The 15,491-nt window shown below is 42.9% G+C and overlaps 1 protein-coding gene across 9 annotated transcripts in view; it reads right to left on the bottom strand.

Annotated features, from left to right (window-relative positions):
* Positions 1-15,491, bottom strand: part of LOC133424895 (R3H domain-containing protein 1-like) — a 54,275-nt gene that overhangs the window by 20,989 nt on the left and 17,795 nt on the right. For all 9 annotated transcript variants that reach the window (XR_009770923.1, XM_061715466.1, XM_061715464.1 and 6 more), the window contains 11 exons: positions 11,041-11,164; positions 9,121-9,199; positions 8,417-8,476; positions 7,968-8,108; positions 7,040-7,148; positions 6,751-6,846; positions 6,407-6,432; positions 5,444-5,497; positions 4,547-4,779; positions 925-1,197; positions 398-552 (listed from right to left, as the gene is read on the bottom strand). Coding sequence is in view for 8 of the 9 variants with exons in the window: in XM_061715466.1 (XP_061571450.1) it covers positions 398-552; positions 925-1,197; positions 4,547-4,779; positions 5,444-5,497; positions 6,407-6,432; positions 6,751-6,846; positions 7,040-7,148; positions 7,968-8,108; positions 8,417-8,476; positions 9,121-9,199; positions 11,041-11,164 (1,350 nt within the window). In the remaining variant the exon portion in view is untranslated. The remainder of the gene's footprint in view (positions 1-397; positions 553-924; positions 1,198-4,546; positions 4,780-5,443; positions 5,498-6,406; positions 6,433-6,750; positions 6,847-7,039; positions 7,149-7,967; positions 8,109-8,416; positions 8,477-9,120; positions 9,200-11,040; positions 11,165-15,491) is intronic.

Below are 15,491 nucleotides of genomic sequence, written 5' to 3'. Positions count from 1 at the left end.
TGTACTCTACTGCCCTTACTTTTTAACAACTTGTGCTTTTTATTATTTTACCTCTTTTCTTATCATTTTATTTGTTATTTACTGTTTAATTGTGTCTTGCTGCTTTTAATGTTGATGTAAAGCACTTTGAATTACCTTGTGTTGAATTGTGCTATACAAATAAACTTGCCTTGCCTTAGTTTTGTAACTAGCTTTTGAAAACTCTGCTCCTGTGCTGTGATTGGACAATCTCTGTCAGGGGAGGGGCCTAGTGTTGACAGTCAATCAAATCAGCTCCCACAAGAAAACTGTTAAACAAAACATTAGGAAATGTACTGTATCGATTATATTCATTTATTAGTAATGTTTTTAATAGTTAGACATCAGTTAATAGACTTGGAAAAAGCCGTCCACTGACCTGGGAGTGAAGGTGACTGGATGGCTGTTGCTGGGACGCAGCAGGGATGGGCTGTGGTGGGGTTTTCCCCTGCTGCTGGATCCTGCCGAGAGGCGGTCCGATGCTGCCTGGGTTATAAACTACTGTGCTGCCATCGGGATGGATGAAAGGCTTTCCTGTCAAAATTCAAGTCGCGAGAGATTTAATGAGTCGCGTGCAAATACGGAGCTTCATGTGAAAAAGGAGACGTGTGAACGATGCTCCACCTGACAGCAGGGGACACATCCAGCTCTGATCTATGTGAGCCGAGTCAACATGAACTAACCGCCTTGGCAGCCTCCGACACTCAGTTTGCAGCCTAAAAGCGCACCACTGTAGGGCTCATGATGCATATTTACACATCGCTCCCATCTGTTCTCTGAATTTTGATCAGCCGGTTTTAGTCTGACAGAGTGCATCCGCAGGCCAAACGCATTTCTGCCCCCAAGTCATGAATTTTAACTGAAATCCAAAAGATGGCAACACGTACCATGCTGACATTGACCCACCTGTGTGTGGATTGACCAGAACGCTGCCAGGTGGAATCCCTGAGGCTTCTAGCGGCAACACATAATAGTTTGTCGCGTCTGTAGCTGAAGCTGGCGGCTGTGAGGGGACACTCTTGGTCATCTCGGGGTGGCCGGGCCCCCGGGGGTCGCTGGCCGGGTGGAGTAGCGGTGCGCCGTGGATGTTGGGCCGGGAGGAGGCTGAAACTGAAAGGGGCAGCTGAGGGCGGGAGAGCGAGCTGGACGAGGAGCCGACACTGCTGCACGATTCTGAACCTGAGGAGAGATTCAAATCCTAGATCACATCAATATCATAAAGACTGTTGGCACTTTTCCACTAGTACCTACTCAGCCAGACTCGCCTCGGTTTGGTTCTTTTCCACCAGGGCTCTAACGTGCCGAGTAGATACTTTTCTGTAACTACTCTGCCGAGGTTCTAATGGCGCTTTTCGACTAGTACCTACTCAACCCAACTCGCCTCGGTACGGCTCGTCCCGGCTCCACCTGCTTTGGCCTCGTTTGTTTTTCCATAGCCAGGTGAGAAGTGGGCGGGTTGGGGTGAAGCTGCTGTGACGTACTCGATTACGCAACCCCTTTGTTTGTGTCGGTGCAGATGAGAAAGAGCTCCTGATGGATCTGGTGGTTCTTTATCGCCCGTCTAGATCCCTTTTTAATTCTCTCCTCAGCCACCAGGTTTATGAACATCTGCACCTCAGAGTTGGATCATGAAACAGACGTTTGCGCTGTATAATAAAATCGCCGCGAGCCGCTCTCGCGCCGACTCCGCGCTTCCTGATTCAAACGTCTGACGGCCCCGCCCCCCAACCAATCGGTTGCCTGTAGTGTGATGACGTCAGATCCAGGGCCGACTCAGCACGCTTAAAACCTCGGCAGAATAGATACAGAAAAAGTATCTGCTTGGCACGGCTCCACCGGCCTCGGCCCCTAGTGGAAAAGCGTAAGACGGGGGCGTGGCGAGTAGAAGCGCGCTGAGTAGGTACTAGTGGGAAAGCGCCATAAGCGGCTGAGTCGGCTGTATCTGACGTCATCACACTACAGACCACCCGATTGGTCGGGGAGTTGGAGTCAGACGTCTGAGTCAGGATGTGGAAATCAGAGAAAGCTACTTCTTGTTCAGTTTATTCGACCAGCAATGGCAGCGCAAAAGTCTGTTTCATGATCCAACTCTGAGGTACAGATGTTCATAAACCTGGTGGCTGAGGAGAGAATTAAAAAGGGATCTAGACGGGCGATAAGGAACGACCAGATCTACCAGGAGCTCTGTCACTTCATAGCTGCTCACGGCTCCAGCTGACTTTTCAGCAGTGCCGAGACAAACTAAATAAAATTAAAAAGCGTCGCCGCTTGAATCTTCTCTCTCTCTCATTTTTTAACTTGGTATCGAACACAAGCCACAGATCCAGCAGCACATCTATCATCTCCTCCAGGTTCTACATCTTTAGTGTTGTTGTCTTCTTCATTTAGATCACACAATCAAATACGTCACAGCAGCTTCGCTCCTACTTCTGCTCCAGGTGCTGAATTGTTATGGAAAAGAAACCAGGCCGAGCTGAGATGAGTAGAGGCGAGTAGGTGCTGGTGGAAAAGCGCCATATCACCTACATTCTGATGTTCCCTGGAAACCCGTAGGACTATTCCTCATTTAAAATATTCCTTCCTGCTTGTCAGGTTCACGTGGGTACAAAGAGCTCAAGATGATAAAGCAGTAGACTCCTTGTAGCTGTGCAGGAGGCAGCAGCAACTGCTACATCTGAGCTGTCACATCTCTGTGTATAATTAATGCATCTCGTGCAGAATTGTAGGCGTGCAAAGAAAGCCTCGCTTTTTGTGGAAGGAACTGATGATGCAATCTCTTACTCTCTTGCATCAATATTTAAGTGTTCAGATAAAGCAGAGGGTGGAATTCTAAGAGCCATTATTCTCAGAGTATTTGTATGCTGTTGAAATATTTCTGAAGGGGGTTATCGGTGAATAAAGCAACAACCAAACATAACGTGGAAGTTAAGCTCTTGACTCCGTTCTTTGTTTTCCACCACTGTTTTCAGAAGAAAACAAAAACGGGAAAATCCTGTAATAATTATATCAAACAAGCTCAAAGATAAATCTTCCATTTCAAGAGACGCAAAGGAATTTAGCCTTCAACATAAATCAAATCCTGTTTTCTCTCAAAGGTTGCGTTGCAGCTGAAGCTCGTGTCTGGCTGAGGAGAACAAAAGCAGGAGAAGCCAGTTTTATTTTTACTCCTGAAATCTAACAGGAGAGGCAGCAGCCTGCTTGTTCCTACTCAGACTTCTGCAACCTTTCTGGAAGAACAGAAAAGGAAGACTTTGACAGGCTTCACGGTTCAACGTTCGACGACGGTGAGGAAAACAAGCCCGGAATGCGGCACATTAAATCGTAGCCAATCGAGTTACAGATGTATTGTGGAGTAAGCACTCGCAGCTGAGGAGTGGCCCTAACTTCATCTCTGAGACATGCGTGGCACTTCCCAGCGCTCAGATTTATACATTATTCAGGAACTCCTCACCGCTGGCTTTTATTCTTCTGCTGCTGCAACACTTTTTTAGAGCTTCTTCCATTACTAGGTTGCTGTACATCAATTCATTTTGACAGTTGTCCAGCTGTAAGGACACACACACCCATAAACAACTGCAGAACATCAAACGGGAGCTGAGAGGACCCCTGACCTCCCATTTCTTCCTAATCATTTTCCCTCCTTGAGGTTTGAGTGTTTATTTTTCCTTTTAAAGAGCGCGTAGATGGATCTTTTTAATATGAGTTTTATTATGGCGCTTTTCCACTAGTACCTACTCAGCCCGACTCAGCCCGCCTCGGTTCTGCGCTTTTCCACTAGGGGTTTAACGTGCAGAGTAGATACTTTTCTGTATCTATTCTGCAGAGGTTCTAAGCGGCTGAGTCGGCTGTATCTGACCTCATCACACTACAGGCCACTGATTGGTCGGGGGGTTGGAGTCAGACGTCTGAGTCAGGATGTGACATCAGTGAAAGAGCAACTGACGGCGGCTTCTTGTTAATTTTATTCGACAAGCGCAAAAGTCTGTTTCATGATCCAACTCTGAGGTGCAGATGTTCATAAACCTGGTGGCTGAAGAGAGAATTAAAAAGGGATCTACACGGGCGATAAGGAACGACCAGATCCACCAGGAGATCTGTCACTTCATAGCTGCTCGCGGCTCCAGCTGACTTTTCAGCAGCGCAGAGACAAACTAAAGAAATTAAAAAGCGTTGCCGCTTGAAGCTTCTCTCACTCTCATTTTTTAACTTGGTATCGAACACAAGCCACAGACCCAGCAGCACATCTATCATCTCCTCCAGGTTCTACATCTTTAGTGTTCTGGTCTTCTTCGTTTAGATCATACAATCAAATACGTCACAGCAGCTTCACTCCAACCCGCCTACTTCTGCTCCAGGTGCTGAATTGTAGTGGAAAAGAAACCAGACCAAGTTGAGTCGAGCCGAGTAGGTGCTAGTGGAAAAGTGGACACACTGAGGACGGTGTCTCGGGCGCCGACATCAACCAGCAACCCGACGTGGACTGCAGATGTTGGTACAGCTACTGGCTGGTATGTTGCCCCCTGCTTGCCTGTCTTGGAGAGTCTCCCGGTGCTCTTGCTGCTGGCCGTGCTGTCCCCTCGGATGAGGCCGGGCGAGATGCCGCTGAAGCTGCTGGCCTTGGTGATGGGGGGCCGCGGGGCCAGCCGGTTGGAGCTGTCCGAGCTGTCGGTGCTGCTCCACGGCCGGGGCTCGCCGTGGCGCGCCAGCGTTTCCGTCTCAGAGCTACTCTGCCGGCTGGCGCCAGACTGACCTGCCCGTAACCTGAGAACATTGATTATTTTACTATAGAACGCAAAATTCAAGGCAAGGCAAGTTTATTTGTATAGCACATTCAACACAAGGTAATTCAAAGTGCTTTACATCAACATTAAAAGCGGCAAGACACAATTAAACAGTAAATAACATGAAAAGAAAAGTAAAATAATTAAAAAGCACAAGTTGTTAAAAAGTAAGGGCAGTAGAGTACAGCAGGTACATCTCATTCTTAAAATGGCAAGAATTACGTTTCTATACGGTCAAAACATACAAAGACCGGGTCAAATACAGTATTACAAAAGTAATCTGTAACAATTCGTACGGTGAATTAAACCAATTTGACAATTCAAGAAGATTTTTTTGCTGTGGAACAGGAAAAGAGCCAGTGAGTGTTTACACATGTTGGCTTTAAAGGGAAAAATGCTTCCTCAGTCACATGAAGAGTTCAAACATCAGACAGCAACACTGATAATCTCTCTTTTTGGTGAAAGGGAGGAAGACTTCTCCGTGGTCTAATTGACCATCCCATGAGGAAGCCTCGGCAGAACATCCCATTTACCAGGAGCAAAAACAAGCCCTCCCATCAGCCCTGCTGTTCCCGGGCGGCTGATTTGGAAAGACTGTGGTTGCAGATGAATAAAATGTGACGGGGGGGAGGGGTTGGACCCACCTGAACATTTGCCGCCTCTGTTGAGTGCTCATGCATGCATCTTCATCCTGCACACTGAAAGGAGGGGAGAGGTTTAACAGAACTGGAGGAGGCTAAATAAGATGTCACCTCTGACTGATGACAGAAACACAACAAGAGTGAGTTTTTATTTGCAGGGAACACTTTCTAGAGAACTTTAGTGACAAATCGGCTGCTTCACTTTGCTTTAATCAGCCAACAGTATAATTTGTGTGTGATGCTGTAGGCCTGTGTTGAAAAAAAAAAGAAGATTTTTCCGATTCTAAATCGATTCTCATTAATTCTTAAGAATCGATTTGTATGTCTAAAGATCGATTTTTTTTTCATCATTACATTACAACTTTTGGTATTTTTGTGTTTAAGCCCAAAAAAGGATGTTTTGTTGGACACAATGTTTTTGCCTTTAAATATGTCTAAAGGTATGAAAACATTCAAGTTTTCAGTTATAATTACATAAATTGTCTATATTTCATTACTTTATATACTGTCTTGGGGTTACATTTGCATAAAATGCTAAATACCAAATTCTAAAAAATTTAAAACACGAAAAAGACCGAAAATGGAAAAAATAGAAACGGAATGTGGGAAAAAATAAAAGCGATTTCATCCATCTCTGTTTGCTGCCCTGGATCTGTTTGATAATTCTGACCCACACGATGTTTCTGAAAGCAGTTCTATCAGCATTCTGGGAGGTGATTGGTCCTTACAGCATCATTAGCTGCCAATACTTGCTGTTGAATCTTAATATAGTACTAGTATTAATATGTTGCAGAACTACATAGTCATATAATTCATGCAACAGCTCAAAAAACTTTTAATAACACTAACCCAAATCGATATCGGAATCGAATCTTGATAATCGATTCTGATTCTTGACATTTGAATCGATCCCCAGCCCTGTGACGCTGATATTAAGAAAAAGCTTAGTGGCCGTGTGTCTCTCACCTCCTATCCAGTATGAAGTGATCTCCCTGTGGATGAAACAACAAATTATACTTTATTATAGGGCTTATTGTTCAGTTTGAAGGTTTTAGAGATTGTAGAAAAATCATTGACGTGCTTCGAAATGAACGTTTTGGTGAATTTGTCAATTAACGTTAAATGTTAAGATGCATCAGATTCAGCGATGATGGAGCTCCACATCAGAGATTCATAAAGCCAACATTACTAATTGGAAGCGAGAAATCTACCGAATTTGCACATGAATAGACATGACACAAAGATTTGTCAAACATTATTGCCCCCACACCCCCCCCCACCACCACTACGCCTACACAAGAAGCTCTCACATCATGTGCAAAAATCCTTTCTCTGGCTCGCTGATACTCCTCCTCCCTCTCCTCCATCGATTTGCTCCTCTTGTCAGCTTTCAAACGCATTCGAATCTGGCAAGGACACACACACACACGAAAACACACACACACTTCTTTAGCAGCTATGTCAGGGACGCCAGATTGTCCCACTCTTACAAAACACGTCAGAAATGAAAGCGACAGATTGGTGAAGAGAAAAAAAAAAGAAAAATGAAGAGGGGGGAAGGGTCTTTAGAAAAAAAGAAAAAGAAAAGAAAAACCCTACCGTGCTGTCGTCGCGATCAAAGCTGGAGTTGTCTCGTTTGAGAATGTAACGTTTCTGAAAATCGTCCGCCCTGTCATCCTTGATGTGCTCGGAGAATTTCTGATCGGGTCTGCCGGAGGGGGGGGCACAGGACTTTAGTGGCAGCTTCATTTAATGCAGATGTTCACAGCAACATATGTTTATTAAACCATCCCCTCTTTCAAGTGATCGAAACTGTACTGCAAAAGCTCAGTGTGAATGTTGTTAAGGGGGGTCAAATAGTCATGAGACCATCGTCCCTCGTAGGCCTGTGTTGAAAAACAATTGATTGTCCGATTCTCAAATGAATTCTTAAAAATCAATTTGTATGGCTAAAGATCGATTATTTATTTATTTTTATTCATCATTGCATTACAACTTTTGGTATTTTTTTTGTTTATGCCCAAAAAAGGAACGTTTTGTTGGACACGAGAATAACTGGTGCCATGTTTTGGCCTCTAAATATGTTTAAAGGTATGAAAACAGTAAAGTTTTCAGTTATAATTGCATAAATTGTCTATATTTCATTACTTTATATACTGTCTTGGGGTTACATTTGCATAAAATGCTAAAAACCAAATTCTCAAAAATTAAAAACCGAAAAAACGGAATGAGGGAAAAAATAAAAGCGATTTCATCCGGCCTCTGTTTGCTGCCCTGGATCTGTTTGATAATTCTGACCCACACAATGTTTCTGAAAGCAGTTCTATCAGCATTCTGGGAGGTGATTGGTCCTTACTGCATCATTATATAACATCATCATTTTATAACACTAAACCAAATCGATATAGGGATCGAATAGAATCAAATCTTGATAATCGATTCTGAATCTTAAGAATCCTTCTTGACATTTGAATCGATCCCCAACCCTGGTCCCTCGGACGTCTGGAAACAAAGAAAACAGACTCACATTCTAGTGTTGGTGGTCTTGTTGATCACCACCGACTTCCCACTGGGGTCCACGTTGTGGTCCATGCCAAAGTAGGCCGCCACTCGGTGTAGCAGCATCCGATGGTAGGACGTCATGGGGGGGAACTTTCTCTTTTGGCTTCTTCAAGGAGACGCAGAAAAAGCAGAGAGAGAGGTGAGGATAACAGTTTGGTCATCCCTCACTGTAGCCGTTTAACTCCTGCCTCCTTGTATTTGTCAGCAGCAGATGAACAGATGGCTCGTCTTAATTATGTTGCATCAAATTCACCTCTTATTCCTTGGAGCTCAGATTATTTTACAGAATACGACAGACCTGTATTTGAACCTAGCGAGGACTTGTGAATCAATCAAGTCTTCCATATCTGATCAAATGTGTTTAATTGAAAGCAGGCATGTGAATGCAGGACAGCGTCCTCATGAATGTCTTACTCATTATTGCTGATAAAATCCAAGATGTCTTGTTCCAACTTGAGCAGCATGATTCGATCCCTGAAGAAAGAAAGAAAAAAAAAAAGAAAAGCCGATGATCAATGTTCATGTTATATTTACCCCTTTTCTAAAAAAAAAAAAAAAATCGCCTCCCTCTTGGCAGAAGACAGTATCTTCTTACACCGAATCTGAATAAAATGGGTCTGTGATCAACAGATCTCATGATCATGAAAGTGCAATCGTTCCTGTCGGCACGGACCATGAAGTGTGCAGTGGTGCGTTTCTGTTCAGGCACCGTCCTCTGGAAACATTTCCCCCATCTATTCTCATTGTGATGAACACATTTTAGGCCAAAGTGTGTGTGTGTGTGTGTGTGTGTGTGTGTGTGTGTGTGTGTGTGTGTGTGTGCCCCAGACAATTAATATAAATACATTAAAAAGTAGCTATTAGCTCAAAATGACTCTGGACTCGCTGAACTAACTCTACATGTCTCTGCTAAAGACTATGACCAAAACCTAAGATCTAATTTAATGTGCTTTGAACAACTGATGAATTAGATTTTGTTTCGGATGTCTTGCTTTCTTCCACTGCCAGCCATCTGCTGCACATCTCTGGCTTCATGTCAGTCAAGTTGAGCGAGGGAGGAAAAGAAAAACAGTCTGTCTGAGCAAAGCCCCCCAGGCAGGAGGAGGCGTGGAGCTCACCTGGGATTGCTCTTCAGTGTGTTGACCAGGAATTCGTGGAGGTCTATGCCAGTTGAGTCCGTGTAGTCTTGACTGGAATCTAACCAAGGAGAACAAACATTACAGATCATGTTTCAGCCTCCACACTTAGAACATATAAAAATAATAAAGTGGCCAGAACGCTGCAAGGTCATTGTACCCTATTGGGGGGAAATTCACAAACATTAATAATATATTTGGAGTCAAAATTCCATACCGGTTTGATACTCTATATATGGGTGACATCCACCTTTACTCATTCTGCTTTGTGTGTAATTTTCTGTATGTAATATTTAAGATGTTCCATGTAAATATTTTACAAAGAAATTCTGGGAAGAGCCAGGAGGCAAATTGGACATCAAGTAAGTTAACATAACATTGGCATGACATTTTGTAGTACTTCTGAAGTGACTTTGTAATACTGTATTTGACCCGGTCTTTGTACGTTTTGACCGTATAGAAACGTAATTCTCCTCAGTTGTGTGAAATAAGACCTGGAAACAGGCATTGTGGCATAGAATTGTCAAATTGTTTTAATTCACCGTACGAATTGTTACAGATTACTTTTGTAATACTGTATTTGACCTGGTCTTTGTACGTTTTGACCGTATAGAAATGTAATTCGTACCATTGTAAGAATGAGATGTACCCGTGTACTCTACTGCCCTTACTTTTGAACAACTTGTGCTTTTTATTATTTTACCTCTTTTTTTAATCATTTTATTTCATTTTATTTGTTATTTATGTTTTAATTAAGTCTTGCCGCTTTTAATGTTGATGTAAAGCACTTTGAATTACCTTGTGTTGAATTGTGCTATACAAATAAACTTGCCTTGCCTTTGACGCTATGTAAATCTGCATCTGTGAAATAAAGGCTTTTCCAAATAAAAGATAAAAAAAATAAATAAATAAAAAGTGGCCAGAACGCAGAGTTTGCAGAGAAGAAGCGTGTTCCTGTGCGGCGTCGGCGTGACGGCACCCGCCTGTGCGAGTCGGGGGACGCCAGAGCTGCCTCCCCACTGTGGATGTCTGATTTCTATAATTGGAGGCCGCTTCATCAGTGGTGTTGCTCCACAGAGGAAAGCAGACACCTTTATACGCCGTCGGGAATCCGTGTAATTGCTTCGCACCTTGAGCTTTTGGCAATTAACTGAATCACGCCAATTATCAGCCCATAATGAGATATCATTTAAAATGGAGAAGTGCTTTTGGACAAACTCGGGGACAGGCGAGCTGGAAAAGAAATGTTTAGGACCGGATGTCCCTTGTGACGCTGTAAAGGACGTAATTGTTAGACGGCGGTAATTTTCTTCAATGACACGGACCGTGTGACAAGTACCATTAACGCCTTTGGCTTCATTTCAGCTCTTAGCTTTCGTCACCACGCATGCTAATGTGTTCTTTACTTGGTCCCTATAAATAAAATCCAATTTCTTAGATTGCAAAAGCACGTGAATATCTGCAGCTTATTTGTGAAGGTAAGCAATGTTTATAAATGAGGCCTCAGGTGTTCATGATGTAAAGAAAGCTGAGGTGTTTTCAGAAATATTTCAGTGCGAGAGAGAAGTGATGGAAAGCCTTTCTCTGACATCCATCTCATCACGTCTTCATGTAAGTTCACGTCAGGCCGATGCTCCATGCTGTGATTTTATGCAAAGTGATCTAAATCTGGTCCTCCGTCTGTGGCCCCCTCCATCTCATTTCAAGAAATTTGATTTATTCCCTGTGCAATCTCCCTGATAAACATAAATATACCACCGCGTCAAGCACCGTCTTAGCTGAGGAACTTTACAAGACGATGAAATATATAAGACTGATAGAGTCATGACCAAATTTCATATTCAAATCTGTAAACAAACCTTTTGAAATTGCATTTCACGCAGGTCGGATTTCATTCCTCACCTCTTGATAACATTTTTCTGGGAGCTTTCTCCGGTTTGTCCACCTTGTCGCAGCTGCTCTCCTTCTCAGCTTGGTCCTTTGCTCCACGTTCTTCATTTTCCAAAGCTGGGGGAAGGAATCCATCCTGACCGGGGAGGGGGGAAGAAAAACAAGACTGAAGAGCTGACGTTCCCAGGAGCTGTGCGTTAGAAATAATTCTAGCTGATGTTACAAGATGGATTAGGTGTGCTGACAAATTTGATTTAACCCTCCACGGAGAAACTGGGTAACATCAACATTTTACAAGCGTGGAACGGCGGAGCTGAACTGTGACCCGACTTCTGCGTGACAGACAGACGAGACTAATTTAAAAAGGAGGTATTAAATATGAGGCATTTAAGTCCACAATCTTGCCTCAGGTCCTGGGTTAATTAGACAATGTGCATGTGCAATAGAGGCCACTGCAAGACACTTAATAAACTCTCTTGGTTTATCACCGAGGCCCGTTTTCTTGCCAGTGATAATGCGCCTGCGTCCATGAATTCCAAATCACTATGGCAATTAATCTTCCAGATTAGCTTGTTTTTATTAAACCATCTGAATAAAACATGAATCCCAGCCTAAAATTAAACAACACAGCACATTTAATTCCATAAAACTCAACAGAATGAGGGGTTAGCTGTAATCCCCTGCCAACTGTAGGAACTTTTAAACCTGGCCGTGTTGCAGGTTGGCAGGAAAAGGGAGGATCTCTGGGTGAAATCTATTTAAGATGGTATCAGTTGTGCTTCCTGGACGCTGAACTCGGAGCGGCTCCATGTTGAAAGAAAAGCCGAGTCGCGGTAAGGGGATGCCACTGCACTCCGGCTGGATATTGATTCAAATGTCAAGAATCGATTCGATTCCGATTCTTAATATTCAGAATCGATTAACACCTTTTGATTCGATCTGATTCAATTTGATCCAATATTGATGTGGGTTAGTGTTATTAAAAATGTTTTTTGAGCTGTTGCCTGAATGACTGTAAAATAACTAGTGAAATAATAATTTCACAATAATTATTGTGAAATAACTAAGAAATAAATAACTCAAATAAATAGATCTTTCAATATCCATTTAAAGTGCAAAAAAAGAAATCCCAACAGCTCATTCAGTAAACAAATCATTTTAGCTTGTCTAATTCATTCTGTCACCAGACACAGCTTGCCATGATGCACCCGGCATTTTTCAGGAGTGTCATGACAAACTGTGTCCGATAACAGAGAAACCAAAGAAGCTATAGTAAATATAGATAATATGAACTTCATTGAACTAATATAACATTTAGACATTTAAGCTGAAATATCCAGCAGTTTTCAAAACCAGCACTTTGTTAACGCTGCAGCTGCTCTTCGTCGCCATGTTCATTGTTTGATAGTTTCACACCATGTGCATGTGTGAATTAAATGACGTGACTACTGGGATTAAAGTTCACCGGGCGAAAATGTAATGTAGGGAAAAAAAAAAAAAAAAAAAAGATCTTTAGACATACAAATCGATTTTTAGGAATTAATATGAGAATCGATTTAGAATCGGAAAATCGATTTTTTTCAACACAGGCCTACACTGCACTGTCAGTGGATTACGCAGAAGTCTGGGAAGCTAACATCAGAGTTTGTGAGGAAGGGGAAAACAGAAAAAGAGAAAGTGACCTAGCGATAGGAGGGCAGCTGAAATCCAGAAAAAAAAAATCATGGGTTTGATCTGTGTAACAGCTGTGGAGCAAGATAATGATACGCTGCGCCTTCCCTGGTTTTAAGATGTTCAGAAAGTGTGTGAAAATGTAAAATGCAAATGAGAAACGTGACTGACTAATTGCCACTGCGAGACTGCGAGAGAGGAAAATGAGTCAAGGACTGAGCTGCGTAAGTGACAGCAAGTCGGTGTGCGTGATCGTCAAAGCAAAGGATTTTTCTTTCTCCTTCAGGCGAGAAGCGCTGATGTTTGCTACTTAATGCCACCCTCGGCATCGCGTGGAAACCGCCCCGCTTGATGTGCAGCTGTTGCGAGCTGCCTCATTTGTTTCCTGACATCCATTTACCTCAAGATAAAGGAAAAACAGTGTGAAAATGATGGTCTTGTGAATATGTAATGAACATGCTGTCAGTCTAAAACAAAAACGGTAGGGCGAGCATTCAGAGCGCCCCGACTACGGGCCATAGATTGAATTGACAGCCAGGCCTACAATGCGACGGCAGATGTAGTTTCTCAGGACGGCAGCCTATAGGTCCACGCAGCCCTTTGTTAATCCTTAATATCCGACAGTGGAAATGTGAAATGGTGAACAATAAGCAGGTTTAGATGTGATGATCATAAAAGGCTCGACTGAGCATCAGTGTGTATGCAGCTGGGACCGTGTACTCCACTAATGTGCCCGCCCCCTCTTCTTTTATTGTGTTACCCCTCCCCTCCTCGGTTAGTTTGCCGCAGAAGGAGTTTCGACTCCGGGGCCAATAAAAGGAGCAGGGGGAAATATCAGGAGTATTCAATTAGAGCGCTCCACAGCTCTCTGTAGCTGACGTGTGGAAATTGTAATTTCCCCGACATGATTGATGGCAGTAATACAGGACGTCGTGTGAGTGCCGACGACGGGGGACCGTTGTGGGAATAACACTGCCCTCTGGTTATGGTGCTGACTGGCTGAAACGCCTGGAACAGATTCACCTGAGTGTGTGTGTGCGTGTGTGTGAAAGCATGCCAAGAGTTGTGCCGAGTGGCATATAATAGAGAAAGTTTGATGGGGGGGGGCTTTGCCCAGAGACACAGAATAAAAGAAGCGTCGATCTAGCAAGGAAGTGCTCTGCACTTTCTGTTTTGATGATGAAATGTTTTCATCTGGCAGCCATGGCCAGGTATTTAATCACAGCTGTCAAACAACTGCCGCTAATCGAGCATCGTAGCTTTATCTGCTCGGTGTAATGAGTTGAAGTGCTTTAAGGTCAGGACAAGTGCCGGTGGCCTAACGAATTACAGGCATGACGGAACCACCTCCATCATATCGGGTTTTGATGACATTGGATCAGTTGATTATTATGGTCTTTAAAAAGAAAACTATTACATTATTACGTTAGCCAACTGGCGCAAAGATACGATAAAAACATTAGCATAATCTTCAGAAAACATAGTACCATTAAAAGGGATACAATTCTAAATGCTTCTCCATCCTCTTTGACTGCAAGTACATCTAACGAAGAGCTTTTCAGTGCGGGTCTACTGGCTTTAGATCAAACTATATGCAAAACAGAAATACACTACTTGTTTACAAGGACACAGGAAGGTTTCAAGGACATGACAGACACACTTTCCCGACCTATAGAGGGAATGCACATGACGTCACAGATGCGACTTCACAGCGGGTTACGCCCACCGAGTGGCAGAAAGACTGAGTGGCAGCGAAACTTTCAGTTTGAGCAACTGGAAAACATCTAAAATGGGAAAGAGCTGTTGTGGGATCGACTGTACTCACAGATTTAGCAAGAAATCTGAGTTATCGTTTTACAGGCTGCCAAAAAATAAGCTTAAGAGAGACAAATGGATCGCTGCAATTCGCAGAAACAACTGGATTCCAAGCACCGAAACGTGGATTTGCGGTTCCCATTTTGTATCAGAGAATGTTGGATTTTCGGGTAGCTAACTGTAAAAGGGTCAAATCATAAAGTTCGGTGTCCTCATCACTTTAACTTCGCCAACAAATCCTGCCTTGAAGTAGGACCAAGCATCAAGACTTTTGTATGCCTTCAAGCTTTGCTTCGTGTATTTCCCCGGCATTTAAATTAAGTACATATAAATATCAGGAGACTGGATTCATATTAATGTCCATGGACCACTGGTTCTTGGGGTAACTGTACGGGTCACTGTCAAGTCCAACTTCCCTTAATTTAAGCCCATAATCGGCTGTTATCCCGTCTTCTCCACTAGTTGCAGCCATTTTTGCTGATATTTTGCCACTCAGTGTGAGTAATAGGGCTGGGGATCGATTCAAATATCAAGAACCGATTTGATTCTGATTCTTGATTCAGAATCGATTATCACGATCTGATTCGATATTGATTTGGGTTACTGTTAATAAAACTGTTTTTTCAGCTGTTGCATGAATTATATGACTGTCTAGTTATGCAACATATTAATACTAGTATTATATTGAGATTCAACAGCAAGTATTGCAGCTAATGATGCTGTAAGGACCAATCACCTCCCAGAATGCTGATAGAACTGCTTTCAGAAACATCATGTGGCAGAATTATCAAACAGATCCAGGGCAGCAAACAGAGGACGAAAGAAATCGCTTTTATTTTTTCCCCATTTATGAGAATTTGTTTTTTAACATTTATGCAAATGTAACCCCAAGACAAAGAAATATAGACAATTTATGCAATTATAACTGAAAACTTTAATGTTTTCATACCTTTAAACATATTTAAAGGCAAAAACAT

The sequence above is a fragment of the Cololabis saira genome, chromosome 24 (assembly GCF_033807715.1).
Source record: "Cololabis saira isolate AMF1-May2022 chromosome 24, fColSai1.1, whole genome shotgun sequence".
Taxonomy (NCBI): Eukaryota; Metazoa; Chordata; class Actinopteri; order Beloniformes; family Belonidae; genus Cololabis; species Cololabis saira.
Note: the sequence above shows the minus strand (reverse complement) of the source record. Positions and strands in the feature narration are given on the sequence as shown.